This window comes from Falco cherrug, chromosome 2 (genome assembly GCF_023634085.1).
Source record: "Falco cherrug isolate bFalChe1 chromosome 2, bFalChe1.pri, whole genome shotgun sequence".
Taxonomy (NCBI): Eukaryota; Metazoa; Chordata; class Aves; order Falconiformes; family Falconidae; genus Falco; species Falco cherrug.
In genome coordinates, this window is record NC_073698.1 from 25,108,309 (window position 1) to 25,135,236 (window position 26,928).

The 26,928-nt window shown below is 36.6% G+C and overlaps 1 protein-coding gene across 4 annotated transcripts in view; it reads left to right on the forward strand.

Annotated features, from left to right (window-relative positions):
• The window catches only part of PDS5B (PDS5 cohesin associated factor B), a 115,099-nt gene that overhangs the window by 23,235 nt on the left and 64,936 nt on the right, over positions 1-26,928 (forward strand). For all 4 annotated transcript variants that reach the window (XM_055701974.1, XM_055701976.1, XM_055701975.1 and 1 more), the window contains exons 3-8: positions 2,507-2,710; positions 7,197-7,283; positions 7,382-7,479; positions 8,615-8,741; positions 15,590-15,670; positions 17,472-17,612. In XM_055701974.1, coding sequence (XP_055557949.1) covers positions 2,507-2,710; positions 7,197-7,283; positions 7,382-7,479; positions 8,615-8,741; positions 15,590-15,670; positions 17,472-17,612 — 738 coding nt within the window. The remainder of the gene's footprint in view (positions 1-2,506; positions 2,711-7,196; positions 7,284-7,381; positions 7,480-8,614; positions 8,742-15,589; positions 15,671-17,471; positions 17,613-26,928) is intronic.

Below are 26,928 nucleotides of genomic sequence, written 5' to 3' on the forward strand. Positions count from 1 at the left end.
TCATGTATGAGTGACCCCTAACAGAAGAAATAATTAGTTAGTGCTTGCTTTTTTCAGCTTGTGAAACTGCACACAGTTCTTACACTTCTTTTCCCTATAATTTCATTTTTCGCCTTGAATCCCTGGTCCTTTCTGCCATCTTGACCTGTCTTGCTGGAGAAGTGTATTTTGCAGGACGTCCTGTGTTTCTTGTCAGCTATTGATTCTGGCTGTGCATTCAGGTAGACAGGCAGGGGAAAAACCGCATAGTGTTTCTTTTATGAAGGATCAGATGGTCTAGGCTACACAAGTGTATTGACCTACAGTTCCAGGTGTTAAAGAGCAGCAGTTGATAAATAAGTGAACTATTAGTCTCTTAATTTCCATGACTGCCAAATTCATATAAGTATTGGGGAAGAAGCAGCTTTCAGTGGATTTTATTTTGATTTACATGAGCAGGTAGTTTGGTGTTTGTTGGTGACAAATGTATTCATATAAATACAAATTATTTGGAAATCTGAGAAAAAAATGGAAAACATGCACAGTGAATTTCTGTATTAGCATAACTTACCTGGAGATGGTGTGGATCAGAAATGTATAAAATTTCCCAAGTTATAGTAGATTTGGAAAGGAGATAGAAACTAAATGGTCGGTCATGAAGTAGCACTGAAGACAGAAAAAAGGTGATAAACACTTGGAAATGATTAATAGCGTGAGAAAACTATTTTTTCCACAGATTTTTGTAATACACAAGAACCAAGGCATCATCTAATGAAATATATTAACTTTAGGCCAGCAGTCTAATAACATAATTTTTCATAGGTTATAACTAAGCACCAAAGCTTATTGTAGAAAGATGTAGTGAAAATTGAATGGGTTAGGAAATACAGACCACATCTGGAAGATGAAGTATTCGTCATGGCAATCTGTGTGCAATTTTAGGCTCAGGATTCCTCTAACCTATTGCTTTGTGGGAAGCTACAAAGTTACGCAGTGAGAACTAGCTTGGTTTTCTACGTTTTACCTTAAGCACTGTGACAGATTGCTCTGGAGACAAGATGACTGATTTTTGTTGTCCTGACCAGTATGGAAGTTCATGTTGTCAGGGAAGAGAAACTGAAGGTTCGTTTCTAGAGTAGACAAAAATCATAACTTGTTGCAAGTACTCTTGTGACACCTGTATATTTATTCATTACCTTGTTGGTTATGTAAGTCTAAGTATTTTCCATAGAAATGAAAACAATTCTGATTTTTAAATTACTTTTGGTAGTGTGTAAGAGTACCAGTGCACTTGAAATGATTCATCTGCTGTCTGCCTGGGAAGGACTTCATTTTTCTTGCAATGGAACTTATGTGTGTATCTAAGTTGCTAGTTTTCTGTACCTTTTAGTAAAGGATTCTTATATGGTTAAAAACTTCACTGCTGCGTGATCCTAATTATGCAAAGTCCTTTATTTTTTTAATTAAGTATGATTTATTTCTACCTGACTTAAGTATAGTAAATTTTTTGGGCAAAAACCCCAAACAAACAAACTACAGCAAAGTGAAAGAATTTGTAGTGTTTTAGGGCTGTGGGGGTTTGGGTTTTTTGTGAGGAACTTTACTGATATTGTTATTGTAGAAAAATATCCTTTCTTGCCCTGGTGAAATGGATGAGAGTTTTGACTTTAATTCACAAGACTGTATAATTAAGACTTTATTTACATTTTGTTAATTTTAACAAGAGTCAAACTCCTTAAAATAACTCTGCCTTTGTGATTCCAATAAGAAATTGGAAAAAAAATGTAATTACTTCTTGTCAATAGGTTTTTCTTCTCCAAACATTTCTTTAAATACAAGAAGCCTTGCCAGCTAGCAGTTACTAATTATGGCTTTTCTTGCTTTTGTTCTGTTTAGGGTGTTAAATACTTGGTGTCCAAGACTTTTTTTTTTTTTTTTTCTTCCATAACTTCAGTGTACTGGCTCTTAATAATAATAATGGCCATTTTAGTCCTGTTGGGTAGCATGCATGCTGCTGGGCTGCATTGGATTTATATATGCTTCTGCTGAAAGTGCATGCTCTGCTTCTGGGCAGCACAAACTTGTCCTCAGAGCAGTAGTAGAGAACAACTTGAAATTGAAAGAGAATAGAGGGAAAATAAATTGTAACCCTGAGTACTTCAGGGACAGATAAATATTTTAAATAAAGTTTAGCTGTTTTCTCAGTTTTTCAGTTTATGGCTGTAACAGTGAATGCAGTTGTAGTTTTTGAATTGGCAAATGATTATATGGTTTCTCAAAAAGATATGTAAAGTACTACAGCTAGGCTTTCAGTAGTTCTGCTGACACTGTGTCTTGGAACAATTGGTAGAGGATGTTACTAGGTCCATCTGTACCCAGAAAAATAAGATGCTGGTTACTCAAATGAGTACTGCTGCATTGCTAATAATGCTTTGATAGAAGCTGCACAAAATCAGAAAAGGAACTTTAAGTAAGGACCCTGTTACACAAAGTATTTTATTTTATGTACTAATGTCTGTCTTTTTAGATGGTTGTGAAAACTTTCATGGATATGGACCAGGACTCTGAAGAAGAAAAGGAGCTCTACCTAAATCTGGCTTTACATCTTGCTTCAGACTTTTTCCTCAAACATCCTGATAAGGATGTACGTTTGTTGGTAGCATGTTGTCTTGCTGATATTTTCCGAATTTATGCCCCTGAAGCTCCATACACTTCACCAGATAAACTAAAGGTAAATTGAATTTATCTTTTTTTCCACACCAGGTTTTAAAACTGAATGATTGATACAATTGATTGACTTTTTTTTTTTCCTCCCTTTATTTCTGGTTCAGCCTACACAATCTGAAGTTTTTATTTGATTCTGGGATAGGGATGTTTGATCAGGTCAAGTGTTCATCATTGGAATCGATATGTAGTACAACTTTCAGTATCTTGTAGAGTTTTGGATTTATATTGAAAATAAATATTCAACTGTCATTGGGATTTGCAGGTAGTGGTCTGTTACTTTAAAAATACTGATATGTCTGTAGCTTTTATCATAATCTCTTCCAAGATAGCTAATTCCTTCAATTGGGAAAATACCTCTGCTGTTTCCAATTGAGCTACCAAGAGATGATTACTGTATTTTTATAGATAAAGGCTTTATTGAAATAAAGAAAAAGTATTTTTGTACAGAGGATAATGATGCCTGATGTGAATTGGAAACGCTACAATTATAAACATCACTGATCCCACTAGATGGAGATGGTTGATAAAGAAATGCCAGGTTTGAAAAGGTGGTACAGATCTGCCCCATCTGTTTCAGAAAAATTAAATTTTTGATTGTTTGGTGTTTTTTCTTTTTTACTTTTTAACAAAAACTAGAAATCTAACTTTTTTTCCAGCTTACAGCTTACGAAATCAAATTACTTCCCTTACGCAGTCTGAATCTGGAGTGATGAACTGAGTCTTACAGAAAATCTTGCAGGGGAAACCACTGAAAAATGCATACTTGTTCTGTCTCCCTGATTTAAGACTGTGTAGGGCCTTTTTTGTTTCATTTTGCAGTTTTTGGGGTTTTTTCTACAGTAGGATAAAAAGATGGTTGTGGTGGAAGGTGTATCTGTTATCACTCAAGAAGAAATCACTCAATTTCTGATCTAGTGATTGCACCATAAGTGTTTTGTAAGTGGGACAAATGGTATGCTTTCAGCTGTAGTACATCCTTTGTTACCAGACATACTGGAGAGACACCCAGGGATTTCTGTTAGATATATTTTCTTATTTCTGAATTGTTGCACCTCTGAATAGATACTTACCTAGTTATCTTATTGATTGCACCATCTTCAACTGGCGACAAACATGAGGCTTCTCTCTGTGCTATATGTATTTCAGTCTTGTTTGAGACATCCTGATATCTACTTCAGTTTTGAGTATCTTTTTTCCTTTGCTTGTTAGGCTTAGAGGTTTGGGGTTTTTTTTCCTCTTTCTGAATTTGGCTAACAGATTATAATGGTCCTCTTATAGAATTTGATTTATCAAATGCTACTAAGTTTCAAATGTTATAGTATATAATATTGGAAGGCTTACGTTACTCATACTTGCAATGTAAGCATACTACTACTACTTGGACAGAGCTCTGAACAGACTAGGAATTTTCACTGTCAGCATTCAGTTCTGAATTCTGAAATCTGCACGGTTTGTTAATGCAGATTTCTGAACACATTTTGAGAAATAAAGACAGGACAAACAATAGAGACTTTGCCTTGGGCTATTGAGGTAGGTTTTTGCAAACCCATTTCTGCTGAAGGCAGCTTTTTTGGTTGCAGGACAAGCTCTGGTACAAAGTCAGAGTTTCCTCCACTTTATGAGAGAGGTAAGAGGAAGAATGCTTCCTCTTGAGTTGTATCTTGGCACTATTTTTACTCAGCATTTAATATTAGATCCATGTTGAGTCTTTTCTAGTATGTTTAGCACCAAAGTTAAAGATGGCAAAGGGAAGTGTTGAGAAGGATAATTTCTTGAGAGGAGAAAACTTAAAGAGTTTTTGCCGTTGCTTGAGACTCTTTGAATCTCTCTAACTTACGTATTGTGTGAGGTACTGAGAGAAGGGCTCAGAATTTCAGGTTTCCCTCTTTTATGTGTATCTGCAGTGTAAATCTTACCTTCCTCACTGAGTGTTGAAAGAGTTTTGACGACAGTGATGGAAAATGCCACAAGTAGGCTAAAAGCAGGACTGGAGCAAAATTGCTCTTCTGGGATCTGGGAACATCTAACTTCAAGGCCCTCTCAGTCTGGAGAAAGCCTAGAGCCTAGATCTGATTTTCTGTGGGGAAGATGTTCTAATCACTGCTGTTTGTCAAAGAAAACAACTTGGACAAAGGGACTGTGTCTGACTCAGCTGAAATGGAGACTTTTAAGGGTGTATATGGTAGCATACCTCAACTGTTTGGATTCGTTCTGTGGTGAAACCCCTGGCTGTGATGGTTACTGAAGCTGTTACATGGCTAATTGGTATTGATACAACCATCCACAGAAACACTGAATGTTCTTCCTGAAGTTGAAGTGTAAGCTCTCTTGTTTTTAGAGTCTGGGTATTAATGTAGACTTGCTTTATGGAGTCTGGTGTGAAACCATATTGTCCTATTTGTGACAGTGTTGCAATTTCTTAGTTGCAGCTACAGTTTATTTTATCTGGTGTTTGGCATTTATAAATGCATATTGAAATAGTATATTCTGTGCGCTCAAAAAAGGGAAAAACTTTGGGTCATATTACACTAGATACTAAAAATCCGTGAATACTTTTGAGTTGGGTCTGTCTTGCTTCCTTTAAAAGAGGAATAGGAAAAGATAAACAAAATGAGGAGTTAACTGCTCTTTTTTTCAGATGATGCCATTATTTATGAAGCATTGAGATGCTAGACATATTGTACACATGCTACTCATCACTGTATCAGATCTGAACGCAGACATTAATAAGTACTTTGTAAATAGGAAGCTTGGTTTTGGTCTCAATAGGGTCTTCGAATCACATGCAGTAAGTGCGTGCTGCATACTAAGCCGGAGGATAGAAAGTAAAGATACTTTCTTTAGTTTTGGTTTTGATTTTTTTTTTTACTTTTTAGTCTTTTAGTTAAAGTCTTTCTTCAGATACTCTTAAGAGATTCATCTGTACAAGTAAAGTTTAACAGAATAATTATACCTAGGGCATGAGTTCTAAGATGAAGTAGTCTTTCTATTTGGCATTGGTCATTCTCTTGGATGCTCCCTTTCTTCTTTAATTGCATCTAATCCTTCACTGAGATTCAGTTTGTATGTCTTGTAGATTTTATGGCATCTTCTGCTATATCAGTTTCAGAGATGATGGAACTCATTTTGGGTGGGTTCATGGCCTGCTAGTGGTTCAGGCACTAGCAGGGGATTATTTGGACTGGCTTTTGCCTGTGGACTGAATGCTCTTTAGTGGTTGGAGTCTGTTAGATGTGTCCGTTGAACTGTATTTTTGGATTTAATTTCAACTAAAGAGTCTAGCTTGGGTGCTATGTAAATGATCAGAAGCATGAACCAGTGGTTCTTCTGATTATCCTTAAGACTTCAAAGGCACAATTGATCCAAATTTAAACGTTAATGTAGCGGTATCTCAGAACAGTGTGCTTGCTCTGCATTTTTGCCAAGAGATGATGATGTTGAGTGTAATCTAATTCTTGTTTTTACCTAGAACCACAGTGAGTGCTCAGCTTAATGATTAGGGCTGTATTTTGTGGTTGTAGCATTAGAAGAAAGGAACATCATCCTTATCTTTTGTCCATCTCCTTATTCTTGGGGGCAGGGCTGGGGGATGAGAGGAAATGTTCCTTTGAAAACATAGAAGAGCTTTCTAGACTATTTCTAGGATAGCTTTTTCAGGTGTTTATTATGGCAACTTTATACCTTTTTATTTGAGTTAAACTTAGATTGTTAGATGAAATATTACAGATATTGTGGTTGTGAACACTGTGTCTGGTCATATGTACTTCTGAATCTTTTGATTTAATATAGTAGTTAATGAATTTCCAGCTGTTAATTATCGGAATGTAAAAAGCATTTTAAAAAGGCACCTTCCTGTGTGTTTCCAATCTGTTCATAATCGACTGTTGCTTATAACCTATATGAATTTACTCTGTGTGAGACTTTTTCTGAGTAAGTCTTCTGGTGATGAGAATTGATAAAAGAAGCAGGAGAAACATGGTTTATTGGTTTTTGCAAGAGATGCGATCTGTGTCAGTAGCATGATAACTGAGAAATGCACGAACAATACACTGTAAACATATAACGCTTGTTGGAAAGCTGCAGTTTCCTACTGCAGTTTTCCCTTCTGTTGAAACCTATTGCAGTATGAGGTAGAAATGTAAAATTCATTGTCCTTCTGAATAATCGTTTGACTACTGCAGCATGTCAGCCAGTTGCAGCTCTGTTTGTCAAGCTGAGCATTTTTCTTTGGAAAATAAAACCTTTTGCTTCCTTAAAAAAAAGTTACTTTCTCAACCCTTTGAGGAAACATGAGGCATTTTAAAATTACTCCTTGACATTCTCTATAATGTTTTTGTAGATAGTCTTCTTTTGGACCGTGAAGTAGCGTGTCTGTTACTGCTGCATATTTTGTAGTGAGTGAATACTACTAGTAAATTTAAAAGTTAGTTATTTTAAATTTGAAAGCTTCATTGCATTTGCTTAAATAGCTATCACTTCTTTCTTTTCAGGATATATTTATGTTCATAACAAGGCAACTTAAAGGTTTAGAAGATACAAAAAGCCCCCAGTTTAATCGGTATTTTTATTTGCTTGAGGTAAGCTTCATAATTTTTTCATAATAACTGTGAAATGTAATTTTTCAACTTTATCTTGTATTAACTATTTATTTTTTTCCCTCCCCTGTTCAACACAGAACATTGCTTGGGTCAAGTCTTACAACATATGCTTTGAGTTAGAAGACAGCAATGAAATTTTTACACAGTTGTACAGAACACTGTTTTCAGTAATAAAGTAAGTGTTGTCACCCCTTATTAATTATGTTATTGTGTGGTTGAGGTCAGAAGTTTCTAACCTAGCTGTTTGGTCCATTGTGTGACTTCTAGCATCAACGAGCTTAGTTTTGTAATTCAGCTTAACTGAAGGTAGCAGTATAAATATAACAAGCTGTCAGTTTTGCCTGTTTTAATTAAACAGACACACTGCAAATCATCTTTTTTTTCCTTAAAAAGAATTACTTTGGTTGTCTTTTTACTGTGTTTATTTGATTCCATTCTTGAATGGTGCAATAGGCAGTTCTAAGGAATTTGGAGGATAATTGCTAGAAAAATAAGAGCCAGAAAATAGTGGACACGGGAAGGTACTGCTAGAGATCATCTAGTCTGTCCCCCTTGCTCAAATCAGGTTAGGTAGAGCAGATTGCCCAGGACTGTAGTAGCATGCTGTGTTTTGAGCATCTCCGAGGATGGAGACTCCATGGCCTCTCTGGGCAACCTTCTAGTGCTCAATCACCCTTACATTTAAAAAGTTTCTCTTTCTTATGTTTAAACGGTCTGTCCTGTATTTCACCTTGCACCCATCGCCTCTTGTCCTGTCACTGGACACCACTGAGAAGAGTCTCGCCCTGTCTTCTTTACTCCCAACATCAGGTATTTAAACATAATGATAAGTTCCTCCCTAAGCCATCTCTTCTCGAGGCTAAAAGAACGATGTCAGCTCTCTCAGCCTCTTCTTGTATGAGAGCTGGTCCAGTCCCTTAATCACCTTTGTGGCCCTTTGCTGGACTGACTTCAGGATGTCCGTGTCTCTCTTGTGCTGGGAAGCCCGGAACTAGACACAGCACTCCAGATGAAGTCTCGCCAGCGCTCAGTAGAGGGGAGGGATGTTCTAATAGGCTATCTTTTCACGGTAGGGACAGATACAGTCCTCTTAACTCTCTTAATAAAGTAGTAAACAAAGAGGGCATGAGATTGAAGAACTTTTTGGAAAATGGCATATGCACCTGAGAAATTAAGTATTTTGACTTCTGAGAAAAATTGTGATTTGATTATTATATTCCATGTTGTTTGACATCACCGTGGGGAGTACTCTGAGTGAAAGTTGTACTTTATATGAATACTACACTAAGAATTCTTGGTTTTAATTTCAGCAACGGTCATAACCAAAAAGTACACATGCACATGGTTGATCTAATGAGCTCTATCATTTGTGAGGGAGATACTGTGTCGCAGGAACTTCTGGATACGGTGTTAGTTAATCTAGTGCCAGCACATAAGGTAAGACTTGAGAGTGTCTTCATTTTTTCTTTTGTAATTGTGTTTTATTGGATGTATGTATTTAGATTTCATTGAAAGAATAGCTGTATCAAATGTGCTATTACTTGAATCTTTTCTTAGCAAACAAATAATTTTTAATAGCCAGAAAATTCAGTAGTTTCATTGCTTTGATTGACTTGCCATAAACGGAAGTATCAGTGGTCATAGTAATCTAAAAGCTTTAATGTCATGTGAATTTGTACACAGGTTTTTTTGTGTATGGTCAATACCTGTACAACTATATATACAAGACACATATATGCTTTGGAAAATTTTTAATTAGTGCAATGCTGTATCAACAGTTCAAATTAACATGCTGCCCTGAGTGGGAAGGAAAAAGCTATGACTGCTGATTTGTAGTTTGTTCTATTTTATTTGAGAAATGTTGACTTGGTGTTATTGAAAGCACATTGCTATGTTTTTTGATGCAGCATTTATGTTCAGAAATGATGGTGCCTGAAGAGCCCAAGTGATGGCTGTCTTTATTTTTTATCAAAACAAAATAAAAAGTGTTGTAGAGATGAATTGAGGTAAAACTTCAGACTGTGCGTGTGTGTGTTAGGACACGTAAATGTTTAAAAAGCAAGGAAGTCTGACAGCATTGTTCAGAAAACTAGCTGGGTCCTGCTGGAATCTCTTGGGCCACAGTGGAGATGACGACTTGTAAGTTGTGTAAGACAAAAAGGATTCTGGTAAACTGTCTAGGAAATATGCACTCAGTTGGATTTTGGACATTTGAGTGTCACCTGACAGCTTTTTCTAAGTGTGTTCAGGAAAGGGCTAACTGTATTTACACTTTTTAGAAATTACAGTAAGCAGTAGGGTTAGTGGGTGTTATTGAAGAGATTTTTTTTCAGCATTTTTAAACTGTGTACCTAACGCACTCTGAAGAATATAGCAAGTAGTGCAAGGTACTATGCCTTACTGCAAGCCATCAATTTCAGTAAATAAACAGCACATAAATTCTATTGACAGTGAAAGACTAAACGTTTAGTATAGATCACTTTTTAATATTTTTTTTCACTGGAAATGTTTTAGCTATGTCCTTCAAGGAGTCTTGTACTTTTGTGCCAGGACCAGACTGAAATTTGTGCAGCTAAAATTCAGATTTACGAAGTAAAGCCTTGGAATACAAGAAACAAAAGCAAGATTATGCAAAATACTTTAGTCTGTGTTTTCTCAGTTGTTAAGCATCTGTGTTTCATTGTGTCATCTGTGTTCAACTTGATTTGATTGCACTGTTCTTATGAATCATGTTTAATAAACTGATTTTGAGTTGAAGAGTTTGCATCCTGCTAGATTGGCTATAGCATTGAAACGATTCTGGTTTATAGTGGATTTAAAGTTATTAAGGATTTTAATAAAATATTGGGGTTTTTGCATTTTCTTCTCCTTTTTAAATCGAACTTGGTCCTTGGATAGGATGGTAGTTTATAGCTTGCTTTCTAACTGAAATAAAGTTACATAACTTTAGACCACATTCTGAGTACTTCTACCTCTGTTTTAATTTTGTTAGCCTTTTTCATATAATGAAAAGAAGCTTCTTATATTTTCCTATTTTATCTCAGTATTGTCATACACTGTTTATTTAAAAATTCAGAGCTTACATAGTCATCAAACCACTTTCTGTGGCTACTAATGTCATGCTAGAAAAATAAAATGAATTCAGAGTGAAAATTTTTCCACTTGTGTCTATTTGAGCACAAAACTACATGGGAGTTTAGGATAAGGTCCACCATAAAGGAGAACTAGCTGTCCTAGCCATTAGACTGTGCAGGCTGTGGGACAGGAAATTGAAAAATCAGACTGGCCACCAAAAATGGAGTAATGGTGAGTAGGGAATCCTTACGTAGCCAGGTTACCTGGGGACCAAAATAATGTTTTTGATGGAGCAGAAGGAGGATAGCTCTGTTACTAGCTCAGGTTTGAAAATTATTGGATGAAGAGGTTGGCGTAGGTACAACAGCCATGTTTGTAGCAAGTGACACAGGCAAGCAATGTGTTTTTAATATAGCCAGAAGGAAGGTTGTGCATGTGAGGGAATGTGGGATTCCCTTGTGAATTGAATGACTGTATTCTAGAAAGCAGCGATAGAACTAGTATGAATTCTTGTGTATAAACAATTGTATTGGGTAACACTGGATTGAAGACTTTGAGGAGCTTAATCCACATAATTTATCAGAGGAGCAGTCTGTAAGTGCATGTTGGGAGCAGAAGGTTCCAGCAGCTCATACAGTTTTGAATCCTGGATACTGAGGTCCAATGGCTGAAATTCAACATTAGACAGATAGATGCAAAAATTATATGAATAGTTTTAAGAGTTGTAGTAACTAACTGAACAGTTTACCAAGGGTTAACTCATACTTAATTCTTAAAACCAAGGTCACTGTTTTTCCAAGGAGGAATGCCAGATATGGTCCATAGTCCTGAGTAGTAAGTCTAATAAGCAACAGTGCTAGCAGGACAGCTGCAAAATCTCAGGCATAAGGAGCGTATGCTGGGGACATGACATACTATTAAATGTCTGTCTATCATATTTGGTAGTTGCTGAAGTAGTCGAAGCTACTCCTAGCTCACTTGAGTTTGTCATCCATCTCACTTGGCCAGAATAAAAGCCACATTGATGTAAACCTGTGTGAAAGTGACTGACGGTGGTATCACAAAACAGGTACATTAGAGTATGTACAGCCTTATATATGACAGGTATCAGACAAGTTAAGTTTACTGTTTTATTGACTTGTCTGACCATGTACTCTTAATTTCTGTGATGTTTATTTTTTCCTTTTGTGGCTTCTCTTTTCTTTTCTATGAACTCAACTGAAATTCTTCAGATAGGGTTATATTAAGAGGGAATGAAATAAATAGTGGACTAAACCCAGAAAGACCAGAAGCAAGGGAGGAGGTAGTCAATACGAAAAGGCAGGAAAAAGCAATAGTTTTACTTTCCCTTTTAATTTTTAGATTTATAAAGCCTTTTAGATTATAAAGCTTTTTAGATTATAAAGCCTTAATGGCAAAACTTGTAAACAATTTTGTGTTTGTGCAATGTGTTGGAAGGCAAATTGTACTTTATTTCCTTAAGCATTTACCAGTGTTCCATTTTCAGCCTCAGGGATACTACGAGGAATCCATATTGCACATCCCACATGCTTTACCTGATTATCTTTTTGAAAAAGTGATATTGACAATCAAATTCCTACCTGTCTCTACAAGGAACCTGCTTAATTTTTGTTATCTATCTTAGCAACACTTCAGCTGAGCTTTTTCTTTGTCAGCCATCCTTAAAAACCTGTCACTGCCCTCCAGCAGAACTAGAGAATTTGTTAGAACTGTTTTGTCAAGTGCTCTTGGGTACAAATTCTGCTGTTGTGCCATCGATAATAAAAATAAAATCAAAGACCCTTTTCAAATTCCAAGAAAATAATATGTTAAAGTGTATAGGTTTTAAGAATATTACTTTAGATACAGACTTAACTTTTGACTTTACTCCTAAAGTTGTAAAATCAAGAACTGGATTGATGCTGGCTAGTCATCCTTTTTGAGGAAAAAATAAGAGATGTGCATTTGTTTTCTGTCACTGTTTTTTTTTCTCTTTTAAAGGTTGAGTACAAATTATTTCACTCTTAATTTCTTTGAGTTGTGTTTAATTGGACATTGAGGGACAGCTGGAAAAAGTAACAAAAAAATCAGTGGGTGTACATTTGCATGACTGGCAACCTCATTTCACCAGTACAACTGAATGTTGGCTCTGCGACAAACTGTCCTATCTATAGATACACAAAAATGTCTGTGCCATGCTGTCAGAGAGGTTGCTATGACTTCTTGCATCTTGCAGTAAAGTTTGTCATTCTAGAGAAGAACAAGACATGAAAAATTAGTTGACAAAACTCAATGTCTTCTGGAAGTGTAAAAAGCTTGAAACGCTAGCAATACATACACAAAAATCATGGTAAGAGTTGAGGCTGATGAAGATGGTCTGTTTTCAAATGTTGTTGCTGGAGCCCTTCTAAGTGTAAAAAATGTTCTCCTCAGTTCGTTAATGTTCTTTTTTGAAAGAAAACTGGAGGTTTTTGGGGGGTGAAGATCTGCCTGCGTCATCCTCTAAGTCTGTTTTAGATGTTATTTGTAACTGCTCCATTATCTTGTAGATCTGTGTTCTGCCTTTTTATAGGGGGTTCTTTGGTTTGTCCTTATCAATCAATACTTATTTCTGCTTTTTCCTTCAAAATGTAGTACTTACTAATAATTATTTTAAACAGTGTTGCCAGCTGATGGCTTAGTTTCTACCTAATTCAGGACTCAAAAGCTTATCCCCCCTGGGCACTTACATGCTTTTAGAAGCATCCTGATTAAGATTGTTGTCCCCATCATGAGAGCTTTCTTAAATCATTAAAAGATCTTGAAATACAAGTCAGGTTTTTTTGTTTTTTTGTTTTTTTCTTCTAAATGTATTGAAAGATTGAAGAGAGGATAATGATAGAAGAGTTTACAGAGGGGAAATTTGTTAAATTAGGTCTTACTCTTACAAAATTTCTCCTTCAGGCAAAGTTTCAAGTAGCTTTATGGATATTAAATTATAAAGATAGGTTTGACGTTTTGTAAAAGATCTTTGAACCTATTTGGTGATGGTCTGGGTTGCTCCTGTTTTCATTTCAACTAAGGCGGTGCTGCTTTTTCTGTTTCAGCTTTTATCCTGAAGCTGGAAAAGGGAGAAGAAAACTTCCTTGTGTGTTTTTAAGACTTTTCTTTGGCATTGTTTTTTTCAGAAAGTTTGGCCCTTGTTATCAGCACAATTAAATCAAGTAGATGAGGCATGGAAAAAATAGCAACCTTTCCTTAGCCAGCTGTGATTTAGACTATTCTTTAGCTTTGCAGCTTTTCTTAGATATATGCAGGATTGCAAATAGCAACTTCTAGCATTTATCTTGGGAAACATGAAGGTTTCAAAATGAACTTCTGTGAAAGATATAAGCTGAAACTGTAATTAATACGAATCAAAACAGATCTGCCTGTTGGATCTCTGCACAATCTGCTGTTCCAGCTTGTTTTATACGTAAATCAGATCTTGCTCGTGATCTAGAGTTCACTCTTACCCAGGTGAAAGTAGTTTTCTTTGTTTTGGTGGAGGTGAACAGTGGAAGTCAAGAAGGATCAGAGAAGAATTGCAAATGGCATACATTCCTTGTTAGGGTTATTTGCGCCTTTTATTTCCTAACAGTCACAACTTTCACTAAATAACAGGAAACAAATGCTACAGGTGTAAATACCTTTTTTCATTTTTGTTTTCTTAATCGTAAAGAATGATCTAGCATGGGGAAGCTTCTATTTTCTGGGACATGGAACAGCTGTACAATTTTGCAAGAAGACTGCCAGTGTTGACCCTTGTATCTTGATTAGATAAGGCAAGAGGAAATTACAAAGATGCTTACGTAAAATGCTAACATTTGAGAATCTTTCCAGAACTGGGATTTTTATTTGCCTTTTGCAGTGGCTGTGAGTAAAACAGATACTTTAGGCATGGATTTTTGTAGTCTTCTGACTTCAGTCACCTAAAAATTCTATCAGTAGGCAAGTCAAAGACTTCTTTCATTTTATATCAATGAAAAATGTTAATCTGTTCCCACTGCTGTCTAGAAGCCTACAGTTCTATACAGTTTTTGAAGGTACAGACAATATTATTCTTTCTGTGTATCTTCTCTTTTTCATTCAAATACTACAAAGTACCAAGCATATGCAGGCAAAGAAATACTCTGGGTGTGGCAATGCATCTTGTTTGCTTTTCATTATGCTAAAAGGATGTTTTCGTCCTTTTATGGATGAGATCTATTTAAAAAAATCACAAATTGTCCCTTTACACTGTTGTCTTACAAATGGAATATGCTGAGTTTTTTAAAATTGCAAGGAGTAATAAAAATTTGGGGAACTATATTTCTTTAGAGAGACTTTTAGCTATTGAAATACTTTTTTTTTTTTAATTGCAGAGTTTTGCTTCATTCTATGTGTTAATCAAATGTGCAGTGGGTGTCACAAGGGCTAAGTTGCATTTTCTTAAAATTCTTGAAAAAATATTTGTGATACAGGAACTGAAGAAAGGACGTAGCAACTAGAGCGTGGAGAATGTGTGCTGGGAAAGGAAGGAAACAATGATAGAGCAATAACCCACTTAGACCAATGGAGGGATAGGAATGCTGGGGAATAGGGTAGGGTTTGTGGTTTTGTTTTTTTGTAGTACAGTTTCATTAGTTTGTATTCTTTATCCTTTTTTTGCTCATGAACTAAAATTCAGGCATTTTTCTTTGCTGTCTCAGACAAACAGACTGTGTGGCTTTGTAAGATACTATGGAGAGGCTGTGATGGTGGTTTACAGGTGGTTGCTTGATGCAAAGACAGAATTGTACTTTCTACTGCAGCCCTGTTCAGAGTCTTGCTGCCATGCTGGCTGTAAATGCCTTGATGTTGCTTTATATCACTTTCATGGTTTTGAGGGAAGCTGATGAAGAGGAGCAGTAAAATACAGGAACTGACTTCACCGAGTGTCAGGCTTAGACGGGCAATTGAAAAGTAAGCCCTGATTTTCCAGGGAGGAGTTTTCTCAGTAATATCAGTGCAGACTATCAAGCTCTGTTTGGGCTAGGTTTGTTTTGACTGTATTATCTTTACTACGGAAAGTATAAAAAATAACAGGCTGTTTCTTTAATGCATTTACCAGTGTATTGTAGCTTTAAATACTTGTATTTGTTTTTAGGATTAGTGCATGTGCTTAAAACTTTTCTGTTTCCTTTGTTTTTTTCTTCTCCCCCCCACCCCAGAATTTAAACAAGCAAGCATATGATTTGGCAAAGGCTTTACTAAAGAGGACAGCGCAAGCAATTGAACCGTACATTACTAACGTAAGTGAAGACTGCAAAACAATATGGAAATCTATACAATTTAAACTGAACTGTATTACAAAAAGAATTAATTGCATATAGTCAAATAGGGCTGTAAAATAACTTTTTACAAACTCTCAATTGCTCTTTGTGAGAATGAAGCACTGTGTAACCTGTTTCTTTGAGTCTAATTCTTTACCATATAGAAACTACTAAGCCCATAACAGTTACGATTTCTAAAATGCAACGCATAGTTTGCTGTCTGCTGTCTTGGGAGACGATGCACTTCAATCCTTGATGTGACTAGAAGACCAAATGTATTTATATGTGTTGTTCTGATAAAAGTATATAAACACATTGTTCCTGTCGCCAAATTATTTTTCTAGTGAGGGGCTGAGACTGTTTAGAAGCGAAGGGAAGTGAAGATAGAGCAGAATTTTAATGTCACAGGAAAAGAAGAGGAAACAGAATCTAAGAATAGATAATAAGGAAAAAAAATGAGTGAATTGAGTATTGTAGCCAAGGGACTGTAGACATCACAGATACTGAAAGAGAAGAAGGATGAGAGGAAGTAAAGATCAGACAGGTTTTAAGGAAGTCTGTACAAGAAGAATCTTCCTCTTATGGAAAATACATACATGCAGTTTTCTGTTCTTAATTTCCCACAAGTGGGAAATATGCCATCTGGTTTCTTTGTTTTGAAAGTTACTTTCTTTCTTAAAATGTATTCAAGACACTGTAGGAGTTGGTCTCTTAACCAGGAATATATACGTTCCAGGCAACTTTGTATCCAGAAAAGGAAAACTTCTCTGCGAGACAGTATTGAGTCTGTTGTTGCTGTACTCATTATCACTAGAAACTCTTGACTTTCTACTGCATCACTTCCTGGGGTTCACTTTATAACCTTAAAAAATGGTAGCTTTCATGTTTTCAGTTTCTTTACTGACATGGTTAACCTCCAGGTACAGAGAGTCGTGATCATCTGTCCCAAGTTTAGGAATAGGAAACTGAAGTGCCAGTCAGGTGTATTCTGTTGCCTTTGTGGCAGGTGGAAATAGTATAATTTGTTTAGCCACACTTGCGTATTGTTTTAACCCAAAGAGAAGAAAAATCTTCCAAATTATGACTTCCCCCTTATGAGTAGGGGGTAGCATATTCCTCTCTAGTTCCTTCTTACCCATGTATTACGAGAGGATATAGTTGAAAGTAGTGTGGAATTAATACTTTGTTATAAAACATTTTCTTTAATGGGAAGTATTAAGTTTTCCTCATACCTGTCAAGTTTACTAAGAAAGAATAATTGCTTTACAGCTGCATTATTCTGCTTGTAAACAAAAATTCTGAAACAATCCATTACGGATTCCTACACTTATACTTACAACTCCTAACCTGTCAACTGTGTAGTATAGTAATTAGCTAGTTGTTTCAGCCTTGTTTTGACTAAATGTTAGAATCCTTTTACAATGATTCTTCTCAATAGTGAAGTAACTCTAAATACAGTCACATTAGAAAAAGATGTGATGCACTGGAATTCGTCTAAACTTGTGTTTCTATAGTTCACCACAGCAGCCCTACAAATAATTTAAACACCAGTTCTAGTGAGTTTTCATTTACATGTAATATTGAATATGAACCAATGGTATTTTAAGATTTCTGCTACAGAATCCTGATCTATGCCCCCCCCCCCCCTTTTTTTTTTTGTTTTCTTAATAGTGAAACAAATGTTGTAAGATTAAATGGTAGATTTAGTGGTAGACAAGCACAGAATTTAGAAGAATGTATATATGCTCTTGTTACTGATGTATACTCTTTTATTTTCCAGTTCTTCAATCAGGTCCTCATGCTTGGTAAAACATCCATTAGTGACCTGTCAGAGCATGTGTTTGACTTGATTCTGGAGTTATACAATATTGACAGTCACCTCTTGCTTTCTGTTCTACCACAGCTTGAATTCAAACTTAAGGTAAACATTTCTTATCCTTTCTGTATATTTGAAATGTGTGTGCTTTGACTGTTAATGATTTTTTTATTCATCAGATTATTTGGCATATAAAAATAATTATATGTAAAACATAGATTCTCTGCATTGTTTAAAGGAAAACTAATGAAAGCCCTCAAAAAGAGGAATTTAACTTCAAATATATTAATCTATGGTGCATGTATGTATATGTTTGGGTTGGTGGGGTTTTCTTTGGCTTGTGACTTTCAAGCATAACTTGATTTTTTTTTTTTTTTTTTTTTTTTTATCACTTGAGAATCTGACCTGTTTTGTTCCTTGGTTTACTGTAGTATTTCTTGCGAAGGACTTCAGTATATTGAAAGTACATTGTGCTGCTAGCTGTTCATAGGAGCTACATCTGTTCAGAATAGTGAATTCTGGCAGGGAAAAGTTGGGCTCTGTGTTAATGGAAACTGATGTACTGACAGTTTTGTCCAAATAGAAGGTCCGCAACAGGTGGAAACACATGGTTAGACTCCACAAATATATCTTGTATTCATTGCTGCAGTGACTTTTATGATTTTTTTCAGGCTTATTTCTTATGCCTGAAAGATAGCTGGTGCTAGCTATCTACTTTAATAGGTATTTTTCTTTTTGAATTCCTATCAATCTAGAGTGTCTCCATTGCTTGGAGAAATTCAGTAACAGCTGGTACTCCCTTTATTCTGCACTACTTCTTCCACAGGGTTTCTGTGGAAGTGGGGAATTTGATTAGTTTTGTATCACTAAGTTTGAAAGTGATCTGTTACTAAACTTGAGGGCTAATGTGCAGTAGGCCACTTGTAAATTTACATGTATTTTTATTATTGAGGACAGATTTTAGGTTTATAGAACCTTTGGCCTGTTTTCATTGCAATGTTTATTATCTTAGTGGCTTGTTAATGCCTATTATTTTTTCACTAATGTTGCTAGGCAGGCACACTGCACTTGTTGGATGAGTTGTTTTTTTATGGTTTTATCTTTCCATTCACATTTCTGAAAGAAGTAAAGCTCAGTTTACTGCTCGCCGTCTGTGTCTTAAAAGTAGACCTTTTTCAGCCTTTAATTCCTGTTCCTACAGATGGTGAGCAATTATCATTCTTACTCCAATAAAAAGTGTATTTCTGCAGCTGAAGCTGTTATTCAAGAGATTTAATCTTAACTGCTGCCACATCTTTTCTTTTCATAGCCATAATAGCTGTAACCTTTCAATCTTTAGATCCATTTAAAACTGCAGATTCTTGAATTGTGTTCCTTGTCCTTCACTGATTATCATACTCTATTTCAATATGAACTTCTTTTTTGTGTCCTATTTTACCTTTGGAATCAGCAAGTTCAGTAGCCCAACACTGTCAACCTTTCTTCTTTCCCATGCCCACCCTCTCCCCACCAGGAACAACTTCTGGTCTCTTCCTTCAGCTGGGTGATTTCAGCCTTAAGCATTTCCATGTTTTCTTTGTACTTCTTAATTTACAACATATTCTTTCATGTTTGCATTTCCGTTCTTTGTTTAGTATACTATATTTAGATGATGAATGTGTATTTGTTGCTTCTTGTCTCTTTGATCCTTAGTGTAGTTTTCTTCTTCTGGTCTGAACCATTGAGGGTGGTTCACGTTTGTCATTTGTAAGATCCAGTTTAACAGTGTTTCCAATAGACATGTACATTTTGACAATTACCATCTTACTGCTCTTATTCCTTGGTGTCTTGTTGAACTCGGCACAGTTTGTAGCTGTTCTGAGAGCATAGTATAGCTTATGTTTGAATAGTCTTGTTGCTTCAGATGTGTGTTCTTGATGCCTTAAGTTGTAAGGACAGATAATATATACTTGTCCTGTTGGCTGTCAAATGTAGCTTGACCTATCTTTTACAGAAAAAAAACCAACACCCTTCTATTTGGAGTAGGATAATTCTGGTTTAAACTCTTGCGACACTGTAACAGGTTGCCCACAGAAGCTGTGGATGCCCCATCCCTGGAGATGTTCAAGGTCACGTTGGATGGGGCTTTGAGCAACCTGGTCTAGTGGGAGGTGTCCCTGCCCATGGCGAGGGAGTTGGAACTAGATGATCTTTAAAGGTCCTTTCCAACCCAAACCGTTTTATGGCTCTAAATGAGTTGAGAAGTCTGTAAGATCTTTCTGTGGTTAAAAGGGTATTTTGAAGATGATTGTTCTGAAATATTAATGAAATATGGTCAACCTATGGGGTTTTTTTTATGAGATCAACACAAGTTTGTTCTTTATGCAGGCCTGCCAGTAATAATTAAATACTTTCCACTCCAACGATAGCTGTGGCTTTATTATAAACAACAGCAGCTAGTGTCAAGCATTTTTAATTCAGGTCTAGCTTAAATAGTATGTTAGTGTGTTAAGAAGAGAGTGTAATTTCAATGAAACTCAAGAGTGCTTATGGTAGAAGGCAGCTAATATTTTGCTGCTTCGAATGAAAAGAAACTGGACAGCAGTATCCCTGTTAGCTTGATGAAACCTTTGCTCAGGTGGGTGGTAAAGGAGAAAAATAAGCTTGGCAGCCCGTATTGAAATACGGGGGAGAAGAGATGTCTGAACAAAGGTCAGTTAAAGCTGATGATATAATAACCGGAAACTTCAGTGAGCTCTGTATATCTGCATATCATATCAGAGCTTGACTAGATGATTTTGGCTTTTCTGGGTTTGGTACACAGTATTGTGTCTTTATCCATGCCCATAGTTTGAGCCTTGTATTCTGAGCTCACTTGCTATGGACTCTCTGCTAGCTACTTAAGTAGAAGTTTGTAGGGTATATTTAGGTCGAATGTGTAGTTTCACAGGGAGGTCCAGTTTTTGTTCTATGAGATTGTCTGATTTGGCTTTTGCATATACAGGTGTGATGACAGAAGTGAAGTACTAGGGGCAAATACTCAAATCATACTCTTGGAAGCTGTGGCTATTTCAGCTGCTGAACTGTCAGTTTTGAGGAGTGAAGATGTATCAGAATGGTTTCATCTTGCATGCATTGGACACATGGAAGTGGACATATGATCTGTGTTTTTCTAAGATAAATTGGGTAATTGCTCTCTGTGTTTTTGAAAATGTGCATTTTCTTTATAATTGACTTCAAAAGCAGTGATTAAAAAAAACCACTTTGGCCAGAGGAAGTAGACTTATGGTAGACTTATCTGAGCAAGACACCAAGTGTTCTGGTTCACTTCACAGCTAATGCTGTAAATCTTTTATTTTTATTAAAATTTTTTCATTGTTTATTTCAAATATTTATTAAAATATGTTCAGGTGCAAACTTCGCAGGTTCTGCCTGAATATGAACAGAACCCAGTATTTTGGAACATTTCAGTGAAATTTAATTTAAAAGAAAAATCAGTTTCTTAAAGGATTTTCTGATGTTTTGCTGTAGTTTGAGTCATCTTTATCCAAGAGCTGTTCTTTTTAAATTTTTAATGGTTACTTTCACACAGATGCTAAACAATTTTTGAAATTTTTTTACTGGCCCTATCATGTAAAGGCTCAAGAACAGTGAAGGTCAGCTCAGTAGGGCACAGGACTTTAAAATAAATCGGGAAATAATAATTAGGCTGTTCTGTATAAGAAAAGAATGATGTGACATGGTATTTCCAAAGGCAAATATTATAAACTTGATTACTGATAACCTGGAAAAAATCTCTTTGCTTTTTCTGGATGTCATTTGGCAACAAAGTGGAAAATTACTAGCCAAGCAAGAGAAGATAGGAATTCCTAGAAGAATGATAATATGGTTAAAGATTTCGAAGGATCATTATTGAGAAACTCCATCTGTATGTTCTAATGGTCTACGTGTTTTGGTTCCTGTTAATGAGTACTTAAAGAGAAATACAGTGTAGTTCGTCCATCCTGCCTGCCTTCCTTTTTACTGGAGATGCATCAAGAAGACAGATGTTCTGGTCCTGGAGCCATGTGATTACTGACAAAACCTGTTTGGTGAATGGGATGAGTCCTTGAGGATAGACTTTCCAGCTGTGCTTCTTCCACCCAAAGCAAAATGCTTGTTTGCATGAATTAATTTGTAATAACATTGCTGAGACTTGAGATGTACAAACCAACAGGATGTCGTCTGGAGCAACTTGAAATACTGAGCTGAATATAAAAAGGTACTGCTGCCGATGGAGAAATATTTCTGAGCTGCCTGCCTCTTTGGTTCTGTGCACACATTCCTCCTATGATTCCTCCATCTTCTTGTGCTTGGTACTCCTGGGAGCTTTTTCACTATACTTTATCCTGAGGACAGTAGGTGCTGGAGAATTAAATGTCATACCAACCACCTTGCTGTTATGTTAATATTCATTTCTGGAGCTCAGTGGACTGATGCTACCGCCACCAAGCATAATCAGCCAGTAACTACTTCGAAGTAGATAGAATTGTTCTGTAAGTCTTCTGGTGACAGATCACCTTTAGATAACCTTTTGCCTTTAAGACAAGGGAGGAAAGTGAGTGGAGTTGTCTAGACATGTAGGTGGCTTTTCAGGAATTTTTAGGGCATGCTGAGAACTGATGCACATTTTCTCTGGGAGAATGTGGAATTGTGGTGCTGTTTAGACATGCTGTGCTATCAAGTCTTCTGGACTCTCTCTTGAGTCTGGCTCATCTAAGATGGTCTTTGCTTGTCTCGTGTGTCAGAGAGATAACTACCATTATCAGGTGCCAGCGGAGGTTATCTGTATGCCATTTTGGTGCTGTCCTCTTAATCACCTTTGCATAAGAAGGAGCTTAAAAGTACATCTCTGGTATGGAGCAAACGACACATTTTGGTTCCATTTAGTACTTGGAAAATGGGGTCTGGTAATTCACTGGGTCAAGTTGCTGAACAAATTGTTTCTAATGCAAAGATTTGTACATAGAATACAGTGCATGGTGTTACAATGCCGTATTGGAAAAACTATCCTTCTGTCTTGGAATACATGCTTCAGTGTGGACATACCCCTTCTTGATTAAGAAGGGCTCTGCTATCTTTTTTGAGGGTTGTGTGGCTGTGGTGATGAACAACTTAGCCATTGTTTAAAATTCACATGGTGTTGCAGAAACTGGATCTCAGTGCTTCTTTGCTGGAAGCTGTTGGAGTTTCAGTGGTATGCTGCTGTTGGCAGTTCATATGCCCAATGTCTCCAACTACCAACCACTCCAAGTAATCATCTACAAATATCTGTGACTCTGCTTAGTGGGAGGTCATGTCCAGGCGTCTCCCATGAATGTGCTTGGCTTATGGTGAAGCTGTATGCTGCCTGGGCTTGAGAACTATGGAGTTCTGTCTGAGGACAGACCGAAATCTGTGAAGTCTGTTGGATGTACTCCTCTTTTACGATTGCAAGGGCTGCCATGCTCCCTCCATAAATTCTAGTTAGAGTGAAGACAGGGGGAAAAAAAAAAAAGGTGCTCTTGGTCCAGATTGTTCCAGTTTTGAGGACCTTCTGTTTTTGAAGGATGATGAAGGCTCTCTGCATTCTTAAGTTGTTCTATCAGGGATTGTTCATGTTTCAACCTGACCTTAGGGTACTCAGTCTCGCAGTATGGGTGTTAGGTGTTTCTCTGATAATGATCCTGTTTCTCTAAACTTCTTCCTGGTATCAGCAACTTTTCCAGTAGTTGTATATTCTGTACATGAAGCAGAATTTCCTTGTAGTGTCTTATTTCTTTGTTTCTAAACATTTTGCAGCACGTTTTGAAAATGAAGTAGTGGTGGTTTCTCTCAACAACCAGGTGAGCTTCACTGAGTAATCTTCTCAGCCTTCCGGCTGGTTGAACTGCCTTGTTCTCAGCCCCTGTGACCGATAGGAGTTTGAGGATGTGAACCAAACATCTGTGACTCATTACCTGGCAGGATCCAAATCCCTTGCTCTCAGTCTCCCTGAACTTCTTTTGTACTCTTCATGACAGGAAGCCTCTCAGTTTATCTTCATGAGATCAGGATCTTATAGAAGTTCTAGACTGTCTCTTTGAGTGGGAAAAATCCGAGGGCTTTCCTGTCACTGACCAAATAAATTTTTGACCATGCATGGAACTTGTGAGAAAGCTTAGGTACCTCAGTAACACTGTTGTGCATGTTTACTATTTTGGATCTAACCGGTGTGGCCACCTAGTGTTCAAGCACCTTGCCATTTTGCTACAACCAGTGACCATACAGTTTGGTCACAATGCCAGGTAGTTTTAACTGCTGTAAGAATTGTACATGTTTATTTAGATGAAAAATGAAAGGTTGCTGGCAGTAACTGGTATTCTCTGAAATGTGCAGCTTTTGAGTGCTTTATTCCCTCAGCTGCTTTTTCTGTCCCGTCTGTCCCAAGAATATTTAAGTATGTTTGAAGAGAATTTAAATGCAGTCAGGTTTGTGTAGTGCAGACTAGAGGCAGGGCAGGAGGTTGAGAGGGGACACATGCTCAGCAATAAAAGCAGAGGGGAAGGAGGAAGGGGATGATGTTCATACTCATGGTGTTTGCCTTCACAAGCAAGCACTGTGCATGCTGAGACCCTGCTCTCCAGGAACTGGTGGGACATCTGCCTGCCAATGGGAAGTAGTGAATGAATTCCCTCTTTACTTGTGCACCCAGCTTTTTTTTTTTTACCTATTAAACTGTTGTTATCTAGATCCATGAGCATTTTAGTTTTCCTTCTGTTTTCCCTCCTTCCCCTCTTTGTGCAGGAGAGGAGAGTGAGTGAGAGGCTGGGTTGGGTGTTTGGCTTTTGGCCAGGGTCAACTTGCTGCATCTTTATATTTGTAAAGAAAAATCTCGTGTTCTCATGTGGCAGAAGAGGAGTAATGTTAAACTCTTAACACTCAGTGAGAGCTGTGTCAAGTCATAGTTACTACTTCTGGTTGTGGTGTTTTAGGGTTTTTTTTACCTAATTTTGGAAAGAAGTCTCTGGGATTAGCAAGGGAACACACACTGAAATTCATCTAATTTAATCTCTTCTGAGGATCAGTCATTTGTACCTGGTCTTGGCATTTTAAGACACTGTGTTTAGAGATCTAGCATTGGCACAGAAGCATTATTGGTGTAGGAGAGAACGGATGTAAGAATGTATTGTTGTGTGGGTCAGCTTGTAAAGGAAGCTGATACTCCTTCACTCACATTTGAATTTTAGAGATTTGTATTACTGAAACTGAATACCACTTCAGTGTTCAGGAGAATGAAAAGCTCACAAATAGATTATATAGGAAATAATCATAAATGGTTTTTATTTTATCATCTTGCTAAGCCAATATGATGCCATGAATAAAACCAATAAAAATGTTGCCTTCTGTTATTGTGGTGCTGCCTTTCTTCCTGGATATGGTAATTAAATTTTTTGGCAAGTTTCAGATCATGTGTCTGCTTCTATTCCCAAACTCCCCCAGATCTTCAGTGCTGCCTGTTTTTTTGGACTTGGTAGTGATAACAATCTGACCAACTTAGCTGTTGTTAGTGACAGACCCTAATATTTTCTCAGTAGAGCAGCTGCCTGTGTGTTAGGAGCATGTATGGGGAAATGAGAACATCAGTGTTCAGCATCAATTTTTATTGACAAGTCATTATGCAACCATGTTAGGCATAAAGAGTGCTGGGTCATACCTAAGAAAAGAGGTGAAGTATGTGACTCTTCAAGTAGGGAATGTCTCATAGGGTAGAGAAGGATTAAGATTTTTTTCAGTTTGATAACCTTTTTTTTTTCTTGTTTTTTTTTTTTTTTTATTGTTGGTTGGTTGGGTTTTGTTTTGGTTTTTTTTTTTCTGCTGTTTTTTGGTTTTCCTCAGAAAAAGTAGTAGAGATTAAAGTAGAACAAAGGAGACAAGACTGTAGCAGTGACACATTCATTTAACAAGAAGTACAGGTTGATTTTTATACCTTTAGGAGCTTATTTAAGAATGTTTCAAGGAGACCAATATCTGGGCCCAAATTTAGGAAGTACTAAATAATACTCTTGATCCATAATCACAAATATTCATTGTTTCTACAAACAAGACTAGAAACATGCGTGGGTTGTCATATAATTGGATAAGTGGCTAATACAGTGAAAACTTCTTCTGCAGCTAATTCATTAAGGATGTCTTTGTTGGGGTTTTTTTTAATGCCTTTTTGCTTTCTTCTATATTTCTGGCTGTGTAATTAAGTAGTTGAATTTTTAGTGTACTCCTGACTCCTCTATCCCAATCCTTCCCCACCCTCTGGGGTGTCTTGCTCTGGATCTGTGAGGTTACCTAGAGAAATTCAGAGATTCTTAATGTTTTCAGTACTTTGTTGGTTTAAGCAGGTGTAGGTGGGATGTGAGTAATGGCGGTTGTACTAACGTAAGCTACAAAAAATTTTAAAATTTGTAAGCATGAGGGCACAGAATGAGAATTCTGTAGCATAATGAACCTTAAAAGCTGAAACTCATCAAGAAAAAAGATAGTTACTACAGATAGGAAAAGGAGGTTGTAGATGGCTTTCAGTAATGTAAATCTGAATTTTAGTTGGAAAAAATAGTCAAATGCAGACAAACATATTAATATATTTACTGTTAATGCTGCTAATAATACTAAAGTGTATTTGGAAGAATTAGTCTTTTTTAGTGTAATGTATCAGTGTTAGATTTCTTCGTTCTTAACTTCTCCACCTCTGTTACTTTAAAGATTTTACAAATGCTTTTACTGTTCTTGGGGAGCTGCATTAAAAGGGCATACTGGGAAACTTCAGCCCATTTATGGTATTGAGTCAGGAGAAATAGTTGGTCTTTAAGACTGTGGTGTATTAGAGAAATCTGACAGCTACATCGTGCTCTTACTTCTTGTTCACATTCAAAAGATGATGTTGAACTAATAAGAATGTCAAAGATGGTAAAAAAGAACAGTATTTTAAACAATCCTTGTCTTTATTACCAGAAAAAAAAAAAAGACTGAAATAATAAGCAGTGAATAATGTCTAGTAAGTATAAACTAATTTTTAGCTACTCCCTTTTCAAAGAAGTGTTGCAGCCAGTTGTTCTGGTTTTCTTTAATAATCAAAAGAAAATTTGGTGAACAGTAAATACGTGCTAATTGCACAAATGTTAGCACACATTTTTGAAGTATGTATTAAGCTTCAAATGCTGTGTGTTTTATTAAACAAGTGTAGTGCAAACCAGTGAAAATAAAAAAAAATTGAAAAAGGCCTTGTTTTATCTCTGTCAGTCCTAATTTTAAATATGAAAGAAAAGTAGCTGTTGTAACTCAGCATTTTTTAATATAGGCTTAAATACAGGACCAGATCCTTTTGCATCTCAAATCTTGGGTACTTCATCTGATGTTCTCTAAAAACTTGTTTTCAGAAAACTTCTTTTTT